This window comes from Anoplopoma fimbria, chromosome 21 (assembly GCF_027596085.1).
Source record: "Anoplopoma fimbria isolate UVic2021 breed Golden Eagle Sablefish chromosome 21, Afim_UVic_2022, whole genome shotgun sequence".
NCBI classification, from domain to species: domain Eukaryota; kingdom Metazoa; phylum Chordata; class Actinopteri; order Perciformes; family Anoplopomatidae; genus Anoplopoma; species Anoplopoma fimbria.
The window spans coordinates 3,590,193-3,613,028 of record NC_072469.1 but is presented as its reverse complement, the minus strand read 5'-3'; the positions used below and the strand labels follow the sequence as shown (position 1 = coordinate 3,613,028).

The 22,836-nt window shown below is 41.0% G+C and overlaps 1 protein-coding gene across 1 annotated transcript in view; it reads right to left on the bottom strand.

Annotated features, from left to right (window-relative positions):
• Nucleotides 1-3,109: 3,109 nt before the first annotated feature.
• LOC129110522 (cadherin-12-like) overlaps nt 3,110-22,836 on the bottom strand; it is a 59,220-nt gene continuing 39,493 nt past the window's right edge. The window contains exons 7-11 of the mRNA XM_054622605.1: nt 18,044-18,180; nt 13,509-13,630; nt 9,284-9,401; nt 6,573-6,824; nt 3,110-3,621 (exon numbers count right to left, since the gene is read on the bottom strand). Of these exons, the coding sequence (XP_054478580.1) occupies nt 3,110-3,621; nt 6,573-6,824; nt 9,284-9,401; nt 13,509-13,630; nt 18,044-18,180 (1,141 nt within the window). The remainder of the gene's footprint in view (nt 3,622-6,572; nt 6,825-9,283; nt 9,402-13,508; nt 13,631-18,043; nt 18,181-22,836) is intronic.

Sequence of the window (22,836 nt, the reverse complement as noted above, 5' to 3'; positions counted from 1 at the left end):
GAGCTGTCAGGTTGCAGAACCGCACTTGTAATGCAGCCTGTCAGGATACTCTCTATGGTACTGGATGATACAAGGGTTTTGGTGCTCATACTGGAACTCTTGAGAAATCTTAGAACATACAGTCTCAGTCATCAATACTGTTAAAAAAAACATACAAAACTCAAGTGCCACAAGTCCAGAGACCAAGGTGCTGCCTTGCAATTGCTACCTTACTATGAGTCCCTGCAAGCAGCCCTGTGAGGCTGTACACATTGGTTCTTTGAGCTGAGTGTTAACATTGGTATGCTAATATGCTCACAGTGAAGCACAAGCCATGTTCATGTTCATAGTTTAGCATGGTAGAATGCCAACATTTCTAATTAGCACTTGATACCAATAACAGCTGAGAAAGATGGGAATGTAATTACTTTGAGAGATATTTGGTCATTCAATTTTGGAAAGGTTTGGACCTGATTAGGGGCGATTGAGGAAATCTAAAGGGATTACAATCTTTCCTGAGGAGGACATGGCATCCCAAATTGTATGGCAATCCATCTGATATGTATCAAGACATTCCACTCAAACCACTAATGTCAACCTCATGAAAACTCTAGAGGAATAGTCAGGAGATCTCTGAAGTCATTTGGATAGATTGCCTGAAATCCATTAATGCCTGTACCAAATTTGGAGCCAATTAATCATGTAGATGTTGAGATGTTGTATCATGATATCAGCTGGTCTCCTCAATCCAATAGCACAATTAAAATCGTTAACTAACCTATCATCTTGCTGCTGTCTCTTTTAAATATGACTGTCTCTCTACCTTCAGTACGTTCATGCTGCTGCTGGGCGCCCCTCCGCCTCCCCATCTGCGCCTCCACCTTCATCAACTCATCATTCTATCAGCCTCATCAGCCACCACCACCACCACCAGTGTCTGGACTCCACGGGGGGGTGGGGTTTATCTTGCTGATGCTCAGGGCAGACACCCCTCGATAAGAAATCTCCCCGTAGAGTCCAAGCGCCAAAGACTCTGTCAAGACTTTATCGTCACATATCATCTGTTAATAATAAACAGTTTTATTGAGCTAAATTCTTTGTTATGAAGCCACAAAAAGTCAAATACAGAGCAGCACTGTCATATCTCTGTGGTGAGGGTTAGGGAAAGATTGTAGTCAGGGCTAAAAGAAACCCTCCTCAACCATCCCCACCAAAAGGAGGTTTTATGGTGCTACAGCCTCACACTGCTTCCACCTTTGCATGACCACAAGGGGAAAACATACATATTGGTATTTTAAGTTAGCTCTGGTCAATGCTTTTTTTTGATATGGGCAGTTTCCATCATCTCTGTAGTTTGTTTTATGTTGATATATCTGTTGGATTTCTGCTTTAATTAGCTCTAAATCACTAATTTCTCCTTTGAAAATGAGTCTACATTGTTGGTGTCAGTTTCAGACCACCATAACTCAAAAGGATGGTATGGGTGTAGAAGGTCAGTTATGTCACTGTTGTTGTAATTCCTGCTGTCTTCAAGGGTCATAGATTGCTTAATGTCAATTCAAACACTTCATTGCACATTTGCTGAAGCTCGGCCTTGAGGGATACCTATTGGATGTGATAGAGAGAGACAGAAAGGGGAATCACCTCGCATCCATTGGTAGATGCTATGCATTATATGTCACTGACTGCTTTGGCTTTCATCCAGACCTTCCATTACGTCGTCACCAGACCATGGAAGGAAAGGTCTGAGCTACTCCATTCAATGACTGGGGAAATTGGCCCATTTTAAAACTTACCGAAGCTTCGGTGTGACTTGTAATTCTTGCAACTTGATTGCCTTTCCTTGGCATGGGGACTTTTAGCCAAATCCGGAAACACTCACTTTGAAAGCATGTGTTTGTCGATTTGTCTGGAGAAAACCAGTCAACTGTAAAGTAATTTATCTCTTCCAGGAAGGTTGGGCTGTCTTGATGGTGGGATTTGGTACAGAAGTTCACATGCAATGCAGACGGTGCAATTTAAACATATATATATAAAATCAAAGGAATATAAAAGGTAGGGATTGAAGAGATCATTTCTGCAGCCAGGTTAGTGGCTCTGTTATGCTGTACTTTGAGCTACTATGAGTTAAAATAGCTACTATGAGCTAAATGCTAGCAACGATATATTAACAATCACAATGACTTTGTTAAAATGCTGATATGCAGGACATGTTAACCTTGGTCATCATTGTAGCTGAGCATTTATGATTGATACACATGTGAGCAAAATAAGTAAACACAGAAAGGGATTTTGTCCAAGTGCAATTTATTTAAGAAAACTGTGTTTATTACATGACTGAACTGCAGTATTTAGCCCTAATCTTTTTTTTTTACAACTCTAGTACAAGTCTATTCACAGGACCCACCTTACAGAAACATACATTTTCATGTGGGCCTTTTTAATTACAAAATTCCTCGAGTGTCTCCAAAAATAAAAAAATTACAGAGTGATGACTGAGAGATAAATAGATAAATACACAAAATCTAATCAAACTCAATCAGCCAATAAATAAATAGAACAATAAATAACATTCAAAACATCTTTGGCCAAACTCGGGCCACTTCATTGTCCCCACAGAGTTGACAGTGGTCATGGTAGATGCTTCAGACAGAGCACAGAGAGCTGACTGAATCAGCTTAACCTATGGGGTTTGAAAGAACAACACTGGATATGTGGCATGAAATAGCAAGTGAAAGAACAATAATATTGAGGCACTTTTAAGGATGTTCTAGGAAATGACAACATTTCCGTATGTATGCGTATTCCCCAACAGGTATCAAAATATAAGACAAGAACATTCAATTGTAAGGTAATTGATTGGCTGCTTGGCTCATCTAATCATGTTACCATATATTCCCTCTTTTTCTTTTTTTTTTTTTTTTTTTTACAATTTTGGGACTGAGCATGGTAAAGTACCAAATAAAATAGAAAACGGTGAGCTGGAAAAGATGAAAACTGACAACGTGGGAGGAAAACAATGGGAAAATGTGTGTGTGTGTGTGTGTGTGTGTGTGTGTGTGTGTGTGTGTGTGTGACATCAACTTAAAGAACATTGTTACATATTTGCTTTTCAAGTCTGTGAATAACATCAATGTGTATTTTCCGTGGTGGTTGAGTCCGACTGAGTTTCTGACTGATCCCCAAATATCCCTGCCAGCGTCTTAAAGCGGGGCCCCCAGTCATTGAGGTAATCATAGTCCACCTCGAGGTCTACGGCAAGAGAGTCGATGGAGCTGAGCGACTCTGCCACAGAGCCGTCGCCCTCGTAAGCGTACGTGGCCAGGGAGTCGTAGGGCGGTGCTGCGTTGTCCACGTCGTGCTCTTTCAGACGCTGGTTGATGAAATCTCGCATGTCGGCGCTGTCCTGAGACACCGGCGCCCTGGGACCTCTCTTCATCTCAGGTTTGACGTCCCTGCGGAACAGATTCTCTTTGACAACCTTGGGGTTGCGAAGTGTCCCCATGTCAAACGCGTGCGTGTCCTCCTCACCGCCTCCTTCATCGTCATAGTGGATCACATTATCCCGGATGTCCTCTTTGGATGACATGAGGGTTTCCTTTTTCTTCTGTCGCCTCAAGCCCACATAGAGGACTACGATTACTGAGGGAACAAATCGAGAAAATTACATGTTAGTCCACTGTTATTACACACCCACATAACTGAGCCTTAAACATATTTGCTGTCAGAAAAAAGCGATTGTGCGGTACAAATTATGCTCTTTAGTTTAAAACTGGGCTAAATTCGGTTGATGTTTTTTATTTGTTAAGCCATCACTTCTGGATGGCCGGGTCTTTCGCTTCACCGCTTTGGTCCAGACTCAAATATTTAAACAGCTTTTGGATGGAATGCCATGGATTTGTGTGCAGACGTTGCAGGTCCCCAGAGGATGGACCCTAATGGCTTTGGTGAATTGTCACATGGCACCATCGTGTGCTGAGCTTTTTTATTTTTTAGGTAAAAAGTCCAGACAACTTTTGGATGGATTGCCATAAAATCTGTCACATACTCATAACCCTACTCAGCATACATTGTTATGACTTCTGTAATCCCCTGACATTGTAGCTAGTGCCACCAGGCCTAAACGTTATTTTCATTGTTGTTTATGGCCCCATACATGCATGTGAAAAACTAGTGACCTTCTCATCAGCAGCCTCAGCTTTACTTTGTCTATCTTTTGCATGCTTACAAACTAAGATAAGAATATAAAGAGCAGCATGCGAGCATTGTCATCGTTAGCATGTTAGCATTCAGGTGTTGACAGTAAGCTCAAAGCACCACTGTGCCCAAGTACAGCCTCACAGGGACGCTACCACGGCGGTGGAGCATTTTAGATGTCTGGTTGACATGTTACCTATGCTTCAGCTGGATTATTATTATTATTTAGTCAAACCCTGCAACACACTGAGATACAGTAAATGCAATCCCACTGAAACTATGGTTGTAAGTAACCTAGACATCTAAAACCGTGTTTTCATCCCAGTTTGACCTGCAATTCAATGCCTTCAGGGAGTTCTGCTTTTGTGGCTGAAGGCAAATGAAGCGTGCTGGCAGCATTATATGCTTTTAATAGATAGCACGGGAACTGTAAGCACTGTTGGGTGATATTGTACCTCTGAGAATATACCCAAAGCACACAGTTTACTCTTTTTTCACACAACACTTCAGAGGTTGCCAGAGGTTCTGCATATTGTAGACACTGTAGTGCCACAGTGGGATTTTTCAACACATAATGTTACATTGCATTTCCTTCTCTTCCTTTCTCCTGTCAGGGCAATCTGTCTCCCCCTGTGTCCCTCTCTCTGTCTGCTGGGTGGAATACGCAGTAAAATATATAGTTTTCCTTTGGGTTTTTAATATACTGTCGCATCTAGGCACAAGAGCAATGGCCGGGATGAAACCGAAATCTTTCACGTGAATGAGTCCAATAAATACATTCACACTGGAAAAAAAGGGTTTAAGTAGGTCTCTTCCTTTCATCCTCGCTGAATCTCACTTCCTCTCTGCCTCCCTGTACTGCCATCTGATTTTATCTACCTATGTATAGTGTGCCAGCTCCCCCCAGTGGCACCAACGTAGACTTCAACAACAGCCAGTTATTGGAGGACACACTGGTTGAACACAGCTTGTCACCATGTGCAGCCAATCCACATGGGTTTGGGTAGAAACAGCAATGCAGATGAAAGTCCCATGCGCTGATCTGTTTCATTTACCTCATCGTTTCCCCTCACAGGACAACTGGGTCAACCTGACAAATCCTGCACAGGAACTAAGTGGCTCTGTGGAAATGTTCTCAGCGTGAGTTCGGATTTTCCCCGCCACTATCCTTCACAGGGACAGCGTGACAGTTTGGAGCGAGTTGACTTGAAGCTTTGAAGACATTCCTCTGAGATGAAGCGAACACACCGTCACAGCTCTACAGCACACCACAACAATCAGCCCTCCGCTTTTATGTTCGCTCGCATATAAAACAATGCAATTTAAGCAGTTATTTCACATGAATACATGCATAAAGATAACGAAAGTGGATTTATGATGAGACGTAGCTGGAATCAAACAGTGGATACTTTGCTGGAGTAAATTTTAGAGAGAAATAGGGAAAAGTAAATACAGCTTAATTCAGAGGTCATGGCTACCCTTGACTAACACTGTAAAACAGGAGCTTCCGTAACAACCTACCATCTCATATTCATATTTCAGAAAATGATCCCATAAAGCTACATTTACGTCCTTTCGGCTATGTAAATGAGTTTGGACATTAATAGTGGAGAATGAAGGAGGAGTTTTACAACCATGACCTTGATAAATGTAAAAGCTGTAGCCTGGGAAGCAGCCACAGAGCAGCAAGATTGGATTTAGTTTATAGAGCCAAGCGTCCCTCCCTCCAATCTTGAATGTCTCATTGAATGACTAAATTCATATGGGTTCTATAATTAACTGCGGACACTCCTGGAGAGACGCCAGACCAAGACGGTCAGCTCAGCATGTTTGGATTGGTGTAAAATCATTTTATAGATCTGGCTGTTTGATATTGTATTTCAGGTGTCAAGTTCAGTGTCTTACATTGAAGTGAAACTTTTACATCACAAGCCAATCAAAAATCTAAAAACTACTCCAGGGCAGAGTTTAAAGGTACAAATTCCCCTTACATGTCAATTGAAATTATGATATGTATTTGCTGAGACACCACATATTTGCTTGTTTGGAAAAAGTATTTGTATGGACCCTTTCTGAAGGTAATTGCAGTTAATATAGTGTCTAAATATTCTTTTTTTCATAAATGAAACTCCAAAGAAAAAACAAATCACTGGCAAAGGTTAAAACAATTGTTATATTCTCCACCAATACCACCAACACAGAATAATGCATTAAGGTCAGAAGAGAACACAGCTTACTGAGACAAATGATAACAATAATCATTTCTGAAAAAAGGTTAGTGTTAAAGATCAGGGCTGTAGCACTGAGGTAATACACATAACAACTCCATGTTACCTTTATGATCACAAATGACCCTGTGCTTCAACGAACAATGTTTACAAGCCAGAAAGTCTCACCTAACAGGATGATGATACACAGAAGGATGGCGACCAGAGCTCCCGTGCTGAGACCCACGGGGAGAAAGATGGCCTCGGCGCTGCAGGTGAGCAGGGAGCCATTTGATTCGCAGCCACATACTCGGATGGTCAGGGTGCCGGTGCTGCTCTTAGGAGGGTAGCCATTATCGTCAATCACCACGGGAAGGAAGTAGATCTCCTGAAGACGCCGTCTGAAGCCATTCCGCTTTGTCACAATTCCAGCTGTGTTGTCTAGATGATGGGGGGTGGGGTGGGGGAATCAAAAAGAAATCTTAAAAGCAGGCGTTTTTTTATCTTTTTTTTCAAAGGGCATGTGGTCTTAGATTAAAGGAATCTTCCAAATTTGCATGGGGAGGCCTGAAGTGGTGCAGCAAGAGCTTAGTCCTTGATCTACACAGGTTAGAGAGTTTTCTGACCAAAGCAGAAGAAAATACCCCCCCCCCCGAGTATAACCTCACATCAATCGGAACAATCCTCCTGAGCTCCATTACAAGTCTGGAGGTCCAAGTATGAGGGAGATAAAACTTTTCAATGTCTGATAACTCTTTATGTTTGATATCAAATCCTCTTCCAAATGTGCCTCCCTGAATGTGATGAGAAACGTATCAAAGAGAGGTCTCATCAAAGCTCTCCCCGTTTTACGCCGCTTTCTTTAAAAGCCCGTACAGCCTAACCACACCCAGTGCATCATTCCCCCCCGAAACACTGCAAAGCGTTTTGCTTCCACGTTGCCGCGTCGGGGTCGAACTGTTGGGATCGGTTGTTATTTTGTTATCTCTGAGCGCAGGCAGCATCACTCCAGAGAAACAGCAGATTAGCAATGAGAGATGATAGATAGAGCAAATAAATAAAAACACACAAAAGGGGAAGACAGCCGGAGGTGTGAGGGTGGGCGAGCTGAACAGAGGTCGACAGTGCGTATGAAGGAGAGGGAACGTGTCAGGTCGGACCTGCCCGGGTCTGTCTGCTACAGCTAGAGCGTCTGACCCCTGTCAGGCCGGGTTTCTGTTCCACCGACGGAGCCTGGGACTTTTTCCTGACAGGTCAGGCCTTTTAGCACACCTTGCATGTTGTGCTCTCTCTCTCTCTCTCCCTCTCTTGTCCTGCGGTGCCTGTGGTGTTTGTGCTTCCTGTCCCTGCCCATCAGATCTCCCTCTGTATCTGGAGAGTGTGCTCGCAGACGCCTCTGGCAGTTCAGGAAACTGCAAGACGGTGTGTCCAAAAGGTAAAACTGGATCAGAGGTTCGGACCTGGTGTTGTCGAGGATGGTGAATGCATTCGTTTTCCCTGGCCTCATCCTGCCATGTCCCATTTTTTCATTACCCGTCTTCCTGGTTAGACTTCAAAGGGCTCGGCCAGAGCGCACTGCAGAGTGTCATATATGCCCTTATCATAAGACAACGTCTGACTGCATATGTTTGACTTATTTTTAGCAGTGGGAGGTGTCACTCCATGAGCTATGAGCAACAGCCTTTTCAAATAGCAAATGGTTGAGCTAATTCCACACTAACTAGCTTGATGAGGAGATACAGATGTCATTAATAATGGTTCTATTTGTTGGATTATTTGCCCCCGAATTAAGCTGCTGTTAACAATAAACAATAAGTAGGTTATTCTATCACAATCAAGGACACTTTCCATATCATTCCCATATATTTTAAAGCTGTGTTGTAGTAAGCTGTGTCTTTTATAAAAAAAATGTTTCTTTTTACCATTTGATTTCTTTCTGAGAAACCAGAATTGACTGCAGGCACAGTTTCTTTATCATTCATACTGCTAAATTGGAATTTCTCAAGAGTCACGCTGTGAGTGATGTGGTCTCCATACTTAAGAAAATGAAGATGCATAAAGTGTTAAAATAAGTGTTACGTAATTTGCTGTTTGCTTTTAAGGTTATCTATGTGATATTCAGAGCTTTGATACATTACATTACATTACAGTCATTTAGCAGACGCTTTTATCCAAAGCGACTTACAGGAAGTGTATTCAACATAGGTATTCAAGAGAACTACTAGTCACCAGAAGTCATAAGTGCATCTCCTTTCTTAAACAAGCATCTTAAAGCATAAACCAGAGCAAAAGTATAGTGCAGAGGCAAATTACTACGAAAACAATAATTGCAACAGACTAATACGAATACAGTAAGTGCTACAAACTACTACGAATAGGATAAGTGCAGTAAACAAATACGAATTCAATAAGTGCAGCGAACTGATACGAATACAGTAAGTGCAACAACTAGTATGAATGCAATAAGTGCTACGAGGAAGGCTCAGGGTAGTACTTCTTGAAGAGGTGAGGTTAAAGATGGGCAGCGACTCTGCTGTCCTGACGTCAGTGGGGAGTTCATTCCACCACTGAGGGGCCAGGACAGAAAGAAGCTGTGACCGGGTGGATCGGCCGCATGATACAGAGGCAAACAGCTATTTCCTTTATGTGGAAATAGCTCTTGTTTCTTCTAAATGAGATTCCTTTTTTTTTTTTTTACTTGTTTGTATTGAAACTGTATATGCTTCTGTTTTGGACAGAACCCCCTTGAAATAGAGATTTGAAATCTCAATGGGAATATCCTGGTCAAATAACCCCTACATGAATAGAAATAAAAATAGATTATATATTCATAAATCAATCTGCTGTTTCCCACTGTACTGTGCTGATGTGCCATGTCACCAAAATACAGGAGCACTTACTTCCAAAGTCCCGGATGGTGAAATTCTTGTTTTTCATGTCCTCCTTTGGTGACTTGAAGGAGAACTGTTGTCCAGCAGTCGATAGATCCTGGTCTTTTGCACTGAAAGTCTGAATGACCTGTTAAAAATAAAAATAAAAAGCATGTTCTTTGATCATAAAAAGGAAGGCGTTCTTCTCTCACTTGCCTCTCACCGGTAGACGGAAAACTAGGCTGTCTAGATTTGTACAGTTGGAAGGTTTGTTTTTAACCAGTGTAAAATGTTTCTCTTTAATGGGAAATGAAACTCCTACAGGTCAAAATGTTCTGGCAGAAAATGTGAAATTATTCAACATTGAACAGAAGCGTCAACGAGTCCTGAACTGACTGCATGTCAGACCTGTCAGCGCTGAAACAAGGCAGTGAATGTCTCTCGGATACAGTTGCTGAGCAATTTCTAGATCACCTCGGCACATAGTGTGATGGATACAGTTAATTCAAAACTGCTGGAGCTTGTTCATGGGTCATGAACAGAAACCAGGTATTGTATCTATTGTACTACAGAACATCCTCTCAGAGCACAGGGCCAACTCCAGCTGACATCCCAAAATAACCCACAGAAAAGAGACACAATTGGATAAATCCAACAGCTACAGCACGTCAACAAACAGGATGACTTGTATTTGAAAATGCGTGAGTGCATTTAGTGAACCAACATCAGATTCTTCCACTCTGCCAGACACACGCTGCTGATTCAGCCGCCTCTGTACCAGACTGCTGACGTCTCACAGCTTCACATGCAACCGGCTGTGCTACCAGTCCGCTCCCCCCGCTCATCGGGCTTGACCTGCTGCAGACCTGATGCCTCGGCCCTGGTGCAGCAGCCACCAATCAGCCCTCCTGCTTTGTTACATCACCCCCGACTGTGTCGCTCTCCGCTCTCAGCGTTTGAATACAATTCCCTCCAGAGGAGTTAACGTGACACCAGGTGTGATGAGCGCTCTGTTGTTTTCCCCACAGCAGATGCACACTTTGCACTATTGATTTTCTAGCCACCAAATTAGCTTGGTGATGAATAAACTACAAATAGCAATTACTTTCACTTGCATTTAATCCATCAGTCTTTTGTCTAATGTCCATCAAAATTGACCACAAAGTGATGTTTTGAAATTGCATGTTGTGAGGGGAGTCAAGAGGACAAGCAGTTGCATCCCATAAAGCTGATGTGTACTTGATTTGATTCTAACTGATCAGGGACCTGTGATGTATGTAACACACATGTCTCTCTCCCATCCTTTCCTGTCCAACTATACTATTGTCTGTCCAAAGAAAAAACCCAAATGTATTTAATTCACATAACAGGAAAAAGACAAAAGCAGCATATCATTGACAATTTAGAAGATTGCATTTACAAATAACAACCGACTAATCAAAATATGATAATAATGTCAATAATGAATTATCTTTCAACTGCCCAACTGATTCATCAACTATAAACCTTACACACTACCACAATTATTTCAATATTGTTTTCATTTTTAGAATTGTTTTGTGATGTTTCTATTTAACATTATCATTATTTGTTGAAGGATCCCTTAAAGTCATATTTTGCAAATATTTTGAAATATATGAAAAAACAAATGTTTTTGTATCTTTATATCAAAATCCAATCATTTCTTCTTCCTGTAAAACGAAATATGAAGTGTTTACATAGAATTATAAAGAAAATGTTAAACAATAATCCAGCAATCAATCTGCAAGTTAGCGACAAGGGAGATTTGTGTGGAGCCACAGTCCTCTGCAGCTCCGTATCACACTACATTTTAGGCCCAACCACTTTTATAACAAAATCAAATACAAATGATTTGACTAAAATCCTTCTTTCATCTGTGCACTGCTCAAAGATTCAGGTTCACTGGGGAAAATGTCACAGTACAGAACCCAAAGATGCTCTAACTTCCCCCTTGTGTAAACACTGTTAGCTCTATCAGCACTGTTAGATCCGTGATCAATGTTAGCCCCTAGCTGCCGGCTTAGCTGTCGCCATGGTGAGAGCCATGTGGAGGCAATAGATATCCTCTGAATTTCATATTAGGCACCTTTTTAAATGCTAAGTATATGGAAATATGTGTAGAGAATGACACGGTCTATCAGCTTCAGTGCTAAAAAAAGAAGAAAGCAGGCATACTTTATTAATCCCTCTGAGGGGAATTCATCATCAGCATTTGGCATTAGCCTTTGAAAGCCATAAGGTGTGTTTGATTTTCTAATTACACTATTATTTATTATCTATAGTAAGGAAAATGCTCCTTTTCTTGGACTAAAGTGCTTCCCACCTCTTCTCGATCATAAGTGGAACGGTGGACGCTGTAACTGCTGGGTTCTATTGTATACGTTTAATAGCTGTGAGTGTATTTTGCTTTTGCACTAGATTAGGAGTGCCAGCTAAATGCTGTAAATGTAAATGTAATTATGCCAGCATAAAAGACTGATTCGGTGGGTTAGCATTTCAATGTGGCATTATAAAACGCCTGTGAAATGAAATACATTACAGAGCGAGGAACACATAATAGCACTGTCTGTCCTTAGTATATCTAATACGAAGAACCTAACAGCAGTAAATATTCTTGTTTTACTGTTTCCATTGTGGTTGCCTTTTCTCATTTCACACTTGACCAGTTGACCAGTCATGACTCTGAGTGCAATAAATAAGGAAATAAGGAAACATTCTGCTGTATTACTTTTCCACAGCCATTTGAATAAGCAAATCTCAGTTTTAAGGTCTCAGGCCACTCTCCCTTCTGATTGTCCCACACATTTACATGAAAATAGTCAGTTGCTTCTCTTGATTGGCTGTGTCCTGGTTACAGATTTATTTTCAATGGGAGGTTGTGGCACAGTGGGAGACTCTCCAAATCAAGCGGTTTGTATGTTTCTCAGCAGCGTGAGTGCAGATTATCATCTAGAGACACGTGTGATGGATTTTACAAGAGATGTTCTGCAATTCTTTATCACCCAGCAGATGTGCGCAGCATCTGGTGGAATAACGCTGTGGAAGCCCTGGAAGAAAGTGTATGTTCTGAACTGGAAGGCAAGGGAGGAGGAGGAGAGAGGTGATGTCTTTGGAATACAGAGAACATATTGCACGATGATTGCAGCTGATCTGTAAACAAGTTTGCCGTTGTGTACTCTTGCATTTGTTTTCTGCCTTTTTATGACTTGTACTCGTCTTTTTGTATACTTTGTTGTACTTCTGCAACACGTTAAGGTTACTTTGTCAGCATCCCATCGTAGCGAGCAGCTGATTGAAGGTAAAAGTTTTCGGATAGGTAACTTATTTTTGCATTTGGAATTTGATTTGTTTAGAATCCAGCATCAAATTAGCCTCAAACCACATTTCCAAGTGTCCTAAATCAATCTTAAAGACTGAAAACATGACAAAAAATCACAGCCAACTTCATGTTAGGAAGACAGTGATGCCCTAGCATGCAGGGCACAGCCGCTGTTTTGATTGCGACAGGCCCGAGGACCAACACAAACATCCTCCATGTGATGAGGAGTCTACAGCAATTTGATAGACTGCCAAGGAAGGAACGCTAACTGCATATAGATGCTGGTTAATGGGCTAATTTACAGGCACAGGTGGTTTACAATGCGCACTGGCAAATTCTCCACTGCATCTCAAATATATCATCTGAAATGTACTCTGGGATGCTGATATGCAAAGTACTGCTGTGCTTTATGATTGCTTCTTCTGCTGAATCGAACTCTACGCCACAATCCGCTCAAGATTTTGATTCATAGTCTGCGCTGAAGGGTTCTCTGTGAACTCCCTTGAAATAAAAGGTTTTATTATAAGTGACCTTGAGTAGAAAACTGGAAATCCACCTTCTGCTAGGTGTCAAAGTGAGAGCTGAATATGTGTATACATTACAGCAATGTGGTGCTATAAACAAGCTGAAAAAAATATCTCCACACACCTCAAGATCAGATTTATTTCTGCCTAAGTATAAATATAGACTCTTTGCAAGCATTTATTTATAAATCCACACCTTTCGAACACTTTTTAATAACGGCCTGGAAGCCGCATCACCTTTAACGGAAGGAAAAACAACACTCCAATCAACAGTTGTCAACTCACTGCTTAATCAACACTTATTAACACGAAAAAAAGTGCTGCGGCAAATGCCACGATCGCATGACATGTGCACAGAATGAGGCAGAGAAGGGAGTTAATATGAAAGTACCTGTCCCACTTTGGCATTTTCACAAACAAAGGTCTCATGAGGACTGGCGAGTTCAGGCGGGAACTCGTTGATGTCCAACACGTTGACGGTGACGGCCACCCGACTGGTCAGAACTGGACTATCTGGAGAAGAAAACACAACAGAAAGGTGTTTAAATAAAGTGTGCACACTGTTACATGAATGCAGAAAACATATATTTTTTTCACAGCACTGACATCATGTGGATACAGAAAGTACTACCATCACAAGATGAGCCTGAGCATGAAAGGTTTATCACTGTTGAAGAACGATGGCCAAGTGGTTAAGGAGGCTGTCATGCCCTAGTGTCCAGTCGGAGTGTCCTTGAGAGGGTGCTAAACCGCCAAACTGCTCTCCCACTGTAGCTCGCTCTGCTTAGATGTGTCTGCTAGGAAACCTTTGATGTGTCTGGAACATGATGGTGCATGAATTGCACCCAGACGCCGCTGTTTTATGGAGCTTTTGATTGACGGTGTGAAGGAGAATTAAATAAAAACACACACTAAATGCATCCCGTGCGCTGACTTCTAATAAAGCATGCCTCTCATTATTGAATTTGGCTCTTTAGAGAAAATATTTTCTTTACAAGCTTTTTTTCCTCAGGATGTGTTAGGGGTTTTAGCCATGAGATGTGCAGCCCATATTAATTATAGTGTGAAAGCCCCCTTGAGAGGGACCCACTTGAATCCAGGGTTGTTTGTTACGATGTTTCCTCACTGCAGGGCCACAACGGGGAAATGTTCTTTTTGTGTGCGAAAGCCCAAGTAAGGTAAACTTTATGGATTTGGTGTGGGAATAGGCTTTGCACTGCAGTGAGGGGGCTTAGTGTGCACTTGTTTGTGTGAGTGCCAGTGCATGGGCGCGTAGGTTAGGTGGGTGGTTTAGAAGAATGCAGGAGGGGGGGGGGATCTGTGGAGTCGCCTCAAAGGGATTGGAGACGCAGCCACAGCTCAGTTAGTAACCTGTGTCCGACCTTGATGGAAAAAGACACTGAGCATGGGATTTGCTGCTTTGCACTGATTGAACTACTAACATTGATGCTCAGCCAGCAAAAAATACTGTCGAGGTCCTGAGTTCTTTGGCCTCTACAAAGTTTGAACGGCTTCAAATCTCGATCAATGAATTCTTAAAAAAATAAAAAAAGAAAGTCTTTAAAATCCTGGGCTTCTGGATACAAGATTGTATGATTTCCCCCTCATCTCATCTCAAAAACTCATCTCCATAACTGTTGACTGCCTCTCAGTGTCATCTGTGATACATCTATCAGCCCACTAGATGGAGCAACGGTATAGCCATTATATTCAAATCTGACTGGAGTCAGCATTTCAGCTCCATAGCAAATGCTCTATTTATTTTTAATTTGACTGAATTCTGTCTTGCTACAGAATGCTTTATAAGTCAGCCGTGAGGTTGCCTGCTTTTTACTGCTTCTACTGGATATTAATTCCTTTGATTAAGCTCATTTTAATACGAACCTAATCAAGCGAGCAAGCAATCAACCACAAATCTATAAAATGTGCTGCAAAACACAGATAAAAACATTCCGTATGCTCAGCAATCTGTTGAAAGTGCAACGTTGGGTAGAATAAGTAAGCAAACTCACAACACAAACTCCATCTTCGGTGTGAAACTCGACTCAATTGCTGTAGATAGATAGAGAGCGTGCTTCCTCATTGCCTCCTGCCAAGGTTATTATTGCATTTAATAGCCCTTCCCCTCTGTTTGACTCCTAAAAATTGCCACTGGGCTAAAATGCCAAAACGGTTAATTTAACCCCGGCTCTTATTTAGCGCGGCTTCTGCTGTGCACTGTGTCTCGGGAGAGCAGCAGAGACTGCTCTCATTTTGCTGCATGACTGCAGTGTCTAGCAATGACCGGACTAATCTCTGAGGCTTTTTTGAAGTGAAGAGTCTCCGACTCAGGTGTCGTACTAATCATAACAGTGTACACACGCCTTTTATTCGAGGCAAATGTCATCCAACAACTCATATTGTTGAATATATATGTTCCTGAGTCACTGTAATGGGCAATAAAAGGTGTGGGTGTTTGAAAAGCATTAGCAGCAAGGACACACAGTCGGCGCAGAAACGGGTCAAATGTGGAGCTCTGCATGAATTTACTATTTATTGAAAACCAACTGAGGGTGCTCGAGAGAGAGAGAGTAAAAATGTCAGTTTTTTTTTTTTTTGGTCAGTGCATGACCTCTCCTCATACAATGCATTATTGCATTATATTACTGTGGGTTTTCAAGGTGTCGTCCTTCAGCATTTATTGCTGTTCTTCATGGTTTTAAATCTGAATAACAGGCAGGCAACATCCTAAAGATGATAATAGAATGCACCTCAGAGGAGCAGTGAGAGCTCTCCAACACTCAGAGCACAAAGTTCTGCCAAATCTCACGCAAGGTCAAAAACAGATATGAACTCAAAAGTTGGGATTCAAATTCAAGGTTGCTGGGTTTTATCTCCATCCCTATTTCACCAGTTCAACCATTATTTTCTTTAACACTGGCTTTGGATGTGAATCCTGTTCATTTCTCTCACGGTGAAATTAGTCTCTAGAGGTGAACCAGAGAGGGCAGAGTTCTGGATCAGAGGCTGACTTGGGGGAGGTGATAAGAAGTTGGGCGAAGGGCAAGATGTGCAGAAATACAAATACAAAATTCCTGCATCAAGTATGATAAACCAGCTCGGCCTCACCAAATGTCGATAAGTTGAACAAACATTCTTCAGTCATTTGGCGTGCAATAACAGCGCCTTTCTTTCTATCTGTGTGGCATTTAAAGCCATCTAGTCTGCACTGACTGCCATGCAAACACAGACATACAAAATACAGAATATGCTACGCTCAGAGCAAGTGACGTTGTATAAAAAGTGAGAAAAACAACTTTCTGGTGGGAACAAACACAGGACTTTCAAAAAGGAGACCGCTGTTTAGGTTGCTGTGTTATGTTAGTGATGTTTGTGACGTGTTTTCCGTACTAATGTTGTGCTTTTTAAGTTTAACTTAGTATTTAATTATTTTAAGCACAACCAAAGTCTAACTTAGTTGTTTTTGCTGCCTAAACCTTAACTGCTACTGTTTCACGGTAACAACATGCCGTAAAATAACATGCTATGAACCTAAAAAGATTCATCATGACACGTGGAATGCCATTAAAATGTCTTGCTATTTATACACCAATCTCGGAGCCAATCACCTGTCGGTCAGATGAAAGATAACCCTCTGAGAGCGATGGGCTATGTTTCTGGACTTCCGTTTTAGCCACTAGATATCCGGACCAAGACTTCCTTTTTGGTAGTTTAGCCAATAAAACAATTAGGAACTTGAGATGTGAGACTTGAGTTGGAGTTGAGAGATGACGTGTTTGACCGGATTGCCTCACAAGTAGCCAGTTTACTAGCTAATTCATCCTCAGACGATAGCCAGTGGGTTTTCCCAGATTGCATTTTTTATCCAATGAGTTCCGCCTCTTCTTTTTCTCTAAATGGACTTTTTAAACTGCATTCAACCAGAGCCGGCTCAAATGTGTTTGGTTAATACAAAACAGAAACCAGACCAACGCTTCCAATATCAAAATCTTCTTCCCATATGCTACAGGTTGTCAATATGAATGTAGTATCTGTTTATGGGTGAGATTAAGTTTGATAAACTAAACATGTAACTCATTTGTATTGAAAAACCTCCGACTCCCTCCATCCATAACCCCACATCCTTTCAGTCTACCTCATCCTCCAGTTCCTGACATTTATGCACAAAGGCCAAACAAAGCTATACATACACACATCACACACACACACACACACACACACACACACACACACACACACACAGAATTAGCATGTCACTACCATGACCTTGAAGGGAAGTGAGTAATATCAGTTTCCAAGGCAACAATGACTCTAGTTTTAACGGCTCATATTTCACAGTCTGTCCTAATGAATATACAGCGCGTGTAATTTTGATTGAGCACCAGCCAGCCTCTGGGATAATGACTTTGACGGTTCTTAGCAGATTTGATGACTTGATGACGATGGATTTGCTTATTTATCCGGAAATTTGCTCCACTTCCTTCATAAAAACATAATTAGCTTGATGACACGTCTTAAAAACCGCAGCTCCGCGTCTGCTCCTTCTTTCACAACATGCTGTGACGCCACCGCATCTGCTCGCTGTAAAGCTCTAGAAGGTTCACATTTTACTGCGGTGTAAGTAAAAGTTGACTCTGGCAAGACAAGCTTCCTTCCAATGCCAATGTCATCAAATGTGTTAAAAATAAAGATGGTAAAAAAAAAATGATAACAGAGTTGAAGAGAGTATACTAGAGGAGACAATGTCCTGGAGATACATCCCTCCGGGAGAGCCATCATGGTTTATAGTCACCTATAAAACTTTCCAGCAAAATGGGATTGACTATTGACTTGAGTAAAAGTGTGTTAAATCCTTCACACAGATTATGGCAGGGGAAGGACGACGACACCTGCATGAATCACAATCGATCTTGATGTCATACTCACTAAGTTTGGTCGCCACGATGGAGATATTGTGCCGGGCGATGCTCTCCCTGTCAAGGAGTTCGTTGGTAGAAATGGTTCCCTCCACTGGATCAATGTCAAAGTAGCTGTCCAAGTCACTCTTCCAGTCAATGGAATACCTGAAAGAAAATGTTTGTTTAATGGCGTCCATTTCCAGCATAAACCAGAGAATTAAACCCCAGTGATTTCCCCTCAGGGCTCATGTATATGAGTTAGGTGTAATGTAATGTTGGCGGAGCCTTCATTACTCATTCTGAATGGTCATTTCCAGAAAATGTGCTGAGGAACGCATATGCATTCCAATCTTATAATGGGGCGCATGTACTTTGGCCATGCTGAGCAAACGGATTTCTCGGGGAACGTAAATTAATTTTAGAAACCGTCGGAATCGTATCAATCTCGCACACGCCACGTACGACACAGGCATGAAATGTTGGTTTGGTGTCTGAGAACAGAGGGTGCAATGTCCTCTCTCAGAAATGCATCTTTGGTCTCGCCCAGTCGCTCTGAATGCGAACCATGACATACAAAAGAGATCTGAAACCAAACAGCATGCCACTGACAGCGCCATTCATCATGCCATGCTATTTGATCTTAAAAGGCTATTTTCCATTAATAATTTTGTGATCGTCAGTGGAGTTCCCGGAGGAGAAAACATGTTGTTGTGCTTTATTCTTCTTCACAAGGAGGTCAGAGGTTGGGGGTCCAATGCCTTGCTCGTGGGGACTTCCACAGGACAGATGCTTAATTGCTCAGGGGCTTGAGCCTGGACCTTTCCATAATAAGGACAGCCTCTCTATGCCATAATTCTGCCTGATCTTTCTCGTGGCAAGCTATTTGATCTTTAAAGGGGATTTCCTATTAGTATTCATCATGCTTGTTTTTTTACACCATAAAGACTCAAACTGGACTTGAGTCATTAATAGAAAGAGGCCTAGAGTACATTAAAACCCCTAAGTCATGAATGAAAATAATAAAACAAAAAAAAAACTTCAGTAGATTTTTTTTACAAGCTTTGGTTCCTTCAAATTCTGCTTTTAATTCTGATTCGTCCACGTCCTCTCTTAAACTCTGTGTGGCGCTCAGCCTTGAAGTGAACATGATCGTGTCCAAACTAGTTTGGTGTGAGTCTCTTTGATAAATATTACGGCCAAACTCCCATCAAGGGTTCAAAAGATCAATGGTTCACAATTTATCCTCAGGGCACAAGCGCTTTTTTGGGCGGTTGGTATTATGGGAGTCGAGCTGCTGCTGAAGGGTAAGTTTCAGCGTCAGTGTGGCCCAGCAGTTAGACAGGCCGCCTCACACCCAGGATACTACAGATTAGATCACACAGTATGAATGTTTTGAAATTTCCTTGAGCAAGAAAACAAACCCAAACCACCGCACTTGCAATCTGTAAAGATAAATGGCAAAGGAATTTTACAGAAACTGCATTTTTTTCATATTCATGTGAGATAGAAAGCATCGAAACTGTTTTACTTGTAATTGGATCAATCTCCCAGTTATCTTGAAGGAGAATAGCGCTCATCAACGGTTGTGAGAAAGAAATCATAGATCTAAAGAGTCTACTTAAGCTCAACTGAGTACTGAGAACTGCAGATATGAAAATTAATTACGGCCTTATCACCTACTTTGAACTGATGCACTGTTAATTCAGCCCAGAGAAGATTACGCACAATACAAAAGGTGATTCAAGAAAAAGTAAAGGCACAATTTGTGTTCATTTTCCACAGCCATCAATTTTTAGAGCTTCCTGTCTTCGGTGTGATACCACCATTTTAGAGGCCAAAAGCTCAGTCTTTGAAAGTCATTCAAACTTCAGGAAGCTCCTGAGAAGCGGCCAACGATGCAGAATTCATGCGGCCCCTTTGTTTCCTCGGCTAGAGTTAACTCGGCTCTATACTGCTAAATAGCAGAATCAGTCGAGACTCAAGTCTAAAAGCATAATTCCCTATGCATGATGGGTCATTGGTCCTATCATTTTGAAGTGAGTAATGCAAGGCTGCTCTCCGAATGCACACAAATGAACAATGTCAGATGTACTTTTGATGAATATTTAAAGTGCTGGACACAAATCCGCTTCCTTTTTGTACAGATTGCTACTTCTTCTATTCTTTTGTTTTCTGTGGAATAAAATATTCATAATAAAACAACTTCTGTGCATGCAACAGGTATCTTTGCTGTATCTGTGCTACGCTTGAGCGATACATCTTCAATGAACCATTACTACAATGTGCCTGAGCAAAAGTAGCGGCTGTGAGAGTAGGTCAAAAACAAAAGGGTTTCTCATCCATTTTTTAAGAATGCACTTCTTTTGTCTTTGCCAATGACGGTCTATTGTTATCTGCCACTCAAGTCTTATGCTAGAACACAGGAAAGTGTCTGAGTACTTATGTGGTCACATGTACATAGCAAGAGAGGGAGAGGGAGTATGAATCCGGATTGAGTCCAGCATGTCATATCTAATAAATATTATCGGGATGTCCCACCTGATATTACCCAGGAGAGAGTAGCGGTCTACAGCACAGTGCTTTTTAAAAGGACTTAGGACCCTGGGGACATTTTGTTAGGCTATGAATTCTGTGAGATGAGGATTAATGTTTGAGTTTTATGAAAACCACTCAAAATGTATGAAATAAATTTTAGTGTTTATGAAAAATACTTATAATTGCATTGCATCCTTCTGTATCTTTGCTTCTGCAGGGCTGTACCGACATACCAAACTGATTATCTGTATGAAATGTTACTCAACAGTGTTTTTAATGTGTTATGTGCATTAACTTGCAGTAAATTATTCAGAATGAAAGAAAACTCTGACAAAAAACATAACACATCCATTTCACTTTACAGCTACACAGACAATGTGCTCAGAGTTATGTATATACAGTACCAGTCAAACGTTTGGACACAGCTTCTCATTCAATGGTTTTTCTTCATTTTAATTTTAATTTTTTTCTACATTGTAGATTAATATTGAAGACATCCAAACTATGAAGGAACACATATGGAATTATGTGGTAAACAAACAAATGCTCTACAAACCAGAATATGTTTTATATTTTAGATTCTTCAAAGTAGTTGAATGAGAAGGTGTGTCCAAACTTTTGACTGGTACTGTATATATCACCAAAATATCTAATCTTATAGTAGCGTTATTGAACTGCATGGAAAGTTGGACCCCCTGTTAAACAAAACTTTTCAAAATGACAGACAATTATCTGTTAGCCAAAGGGTAAATCCTACAGTATATGTAAGCTTCTTCAACTAATAAGATCATGACGTCTATCAATCAATCAATCTGCATCTGTTAGCGTCAAGGAAAGTGAGCGTGGACCCACAGTCCTCTGTAGCTCACACAACATTCATGGACCGCCCTTCTTAACCCGTTTCAAATGCAAAGGATCAGATTTAAATCCCTCTCGTTACTGTGCAAGGCTCAAATATTCAATTTCACTGAGGAATATGTCACAATAATGAAGCTCAAGGCACACTAACTTCTGTTAACTGGGACTTTAGAATGGTATAAAGTTTAATTTTTCAAAATACAAAACAACAGGTGCTCTGTATCCAACAATTAACTGTTGCGTGGCTGGTTAAGAGTAAGTTAGGGACGCTGTTAGCCAAAGTTGAGTTGTTCTATATAACAATAAGTCATAGGGAAAATTGTATGTATTAATTCAATACTTTGTAGTGAGTAAACATACAAACCATTTGAACTGAATATATGGATTCATTTTCAAACTAAAGTGAACTCTAAAAAATCTATTTTCTATCATTTTAAGAGTACAGATATCTGGTTAAGATATGCAAATATGGGACCACTAATAAAGTTATTATATTATCTCTGTAACATAACGTCGCCGACACATCCTGAGCTGCCAAGAGATGACGCGAGCAGGATTTAACACGACAATGTCAAACGTTCTACATAGATTGATTAGTCCGCTGATGAGTAAAGCTGACAATACTCTCAAGATTAAAGCCATGATGACATTGATGAATGGAGACTGGAGACATTGACGAATGGGTTAGAGTTCCTAAACCTTCAATCACTGGCTGCAGTATCACAGTACTTCTCCCTTTAGCTCCTTTATCCTCGCGGGAGTAACGAGGGAGATTTGGTTCAATAGTAAAGCCTCTCAAGATGAAGATGTGGAGTCAGAGCCACTTCATTCACTATCAGCATTTACCCCGGAGAAAGAGCTACTCCTTCTGGATGACATAAGAATACGTGACGCTTCTTTAAACGATCTTTCTCTATTTTTATTCATCTATCTCCAGCAATGTAAAAATGTATTTTTCAAACTAATTTCTATAAGAAATTTAAAATATTCACAAATAAACCCAATACTGCCCTTTCTGCATTCTGATGCCCCTTTTACTCCTATTCATTTCTGGCACAGAATGGAAAAATTGGACTGTTTGCTAGTGACAAATAAAAAAAAAAAACATGTTCACGAATAAACACAATTTAAATAAGTCATGAGTAGCATAAAATAATCATGACCAAAGGTTTGCAAATGTGGCATTTAAGCCCTAGCGGCACATTATTTTATGGAGCCCATAACAGAGCTATACCCAGTACAGCCTAAGGAATTGGCTTTAAAAATCCAACACATTGTTGGTAAATATATATATCTGTCTAATGGTGTGTGTGTTATTGTGTTTCTTAACTTGTAGCTAGCGTGCACTTCATAATAGCCTGCTGTGGGGCCCGTCTTAACTACCTGAAGACACTTCACAGTGTAAATGTTTCAGACTTTTTATTGTAT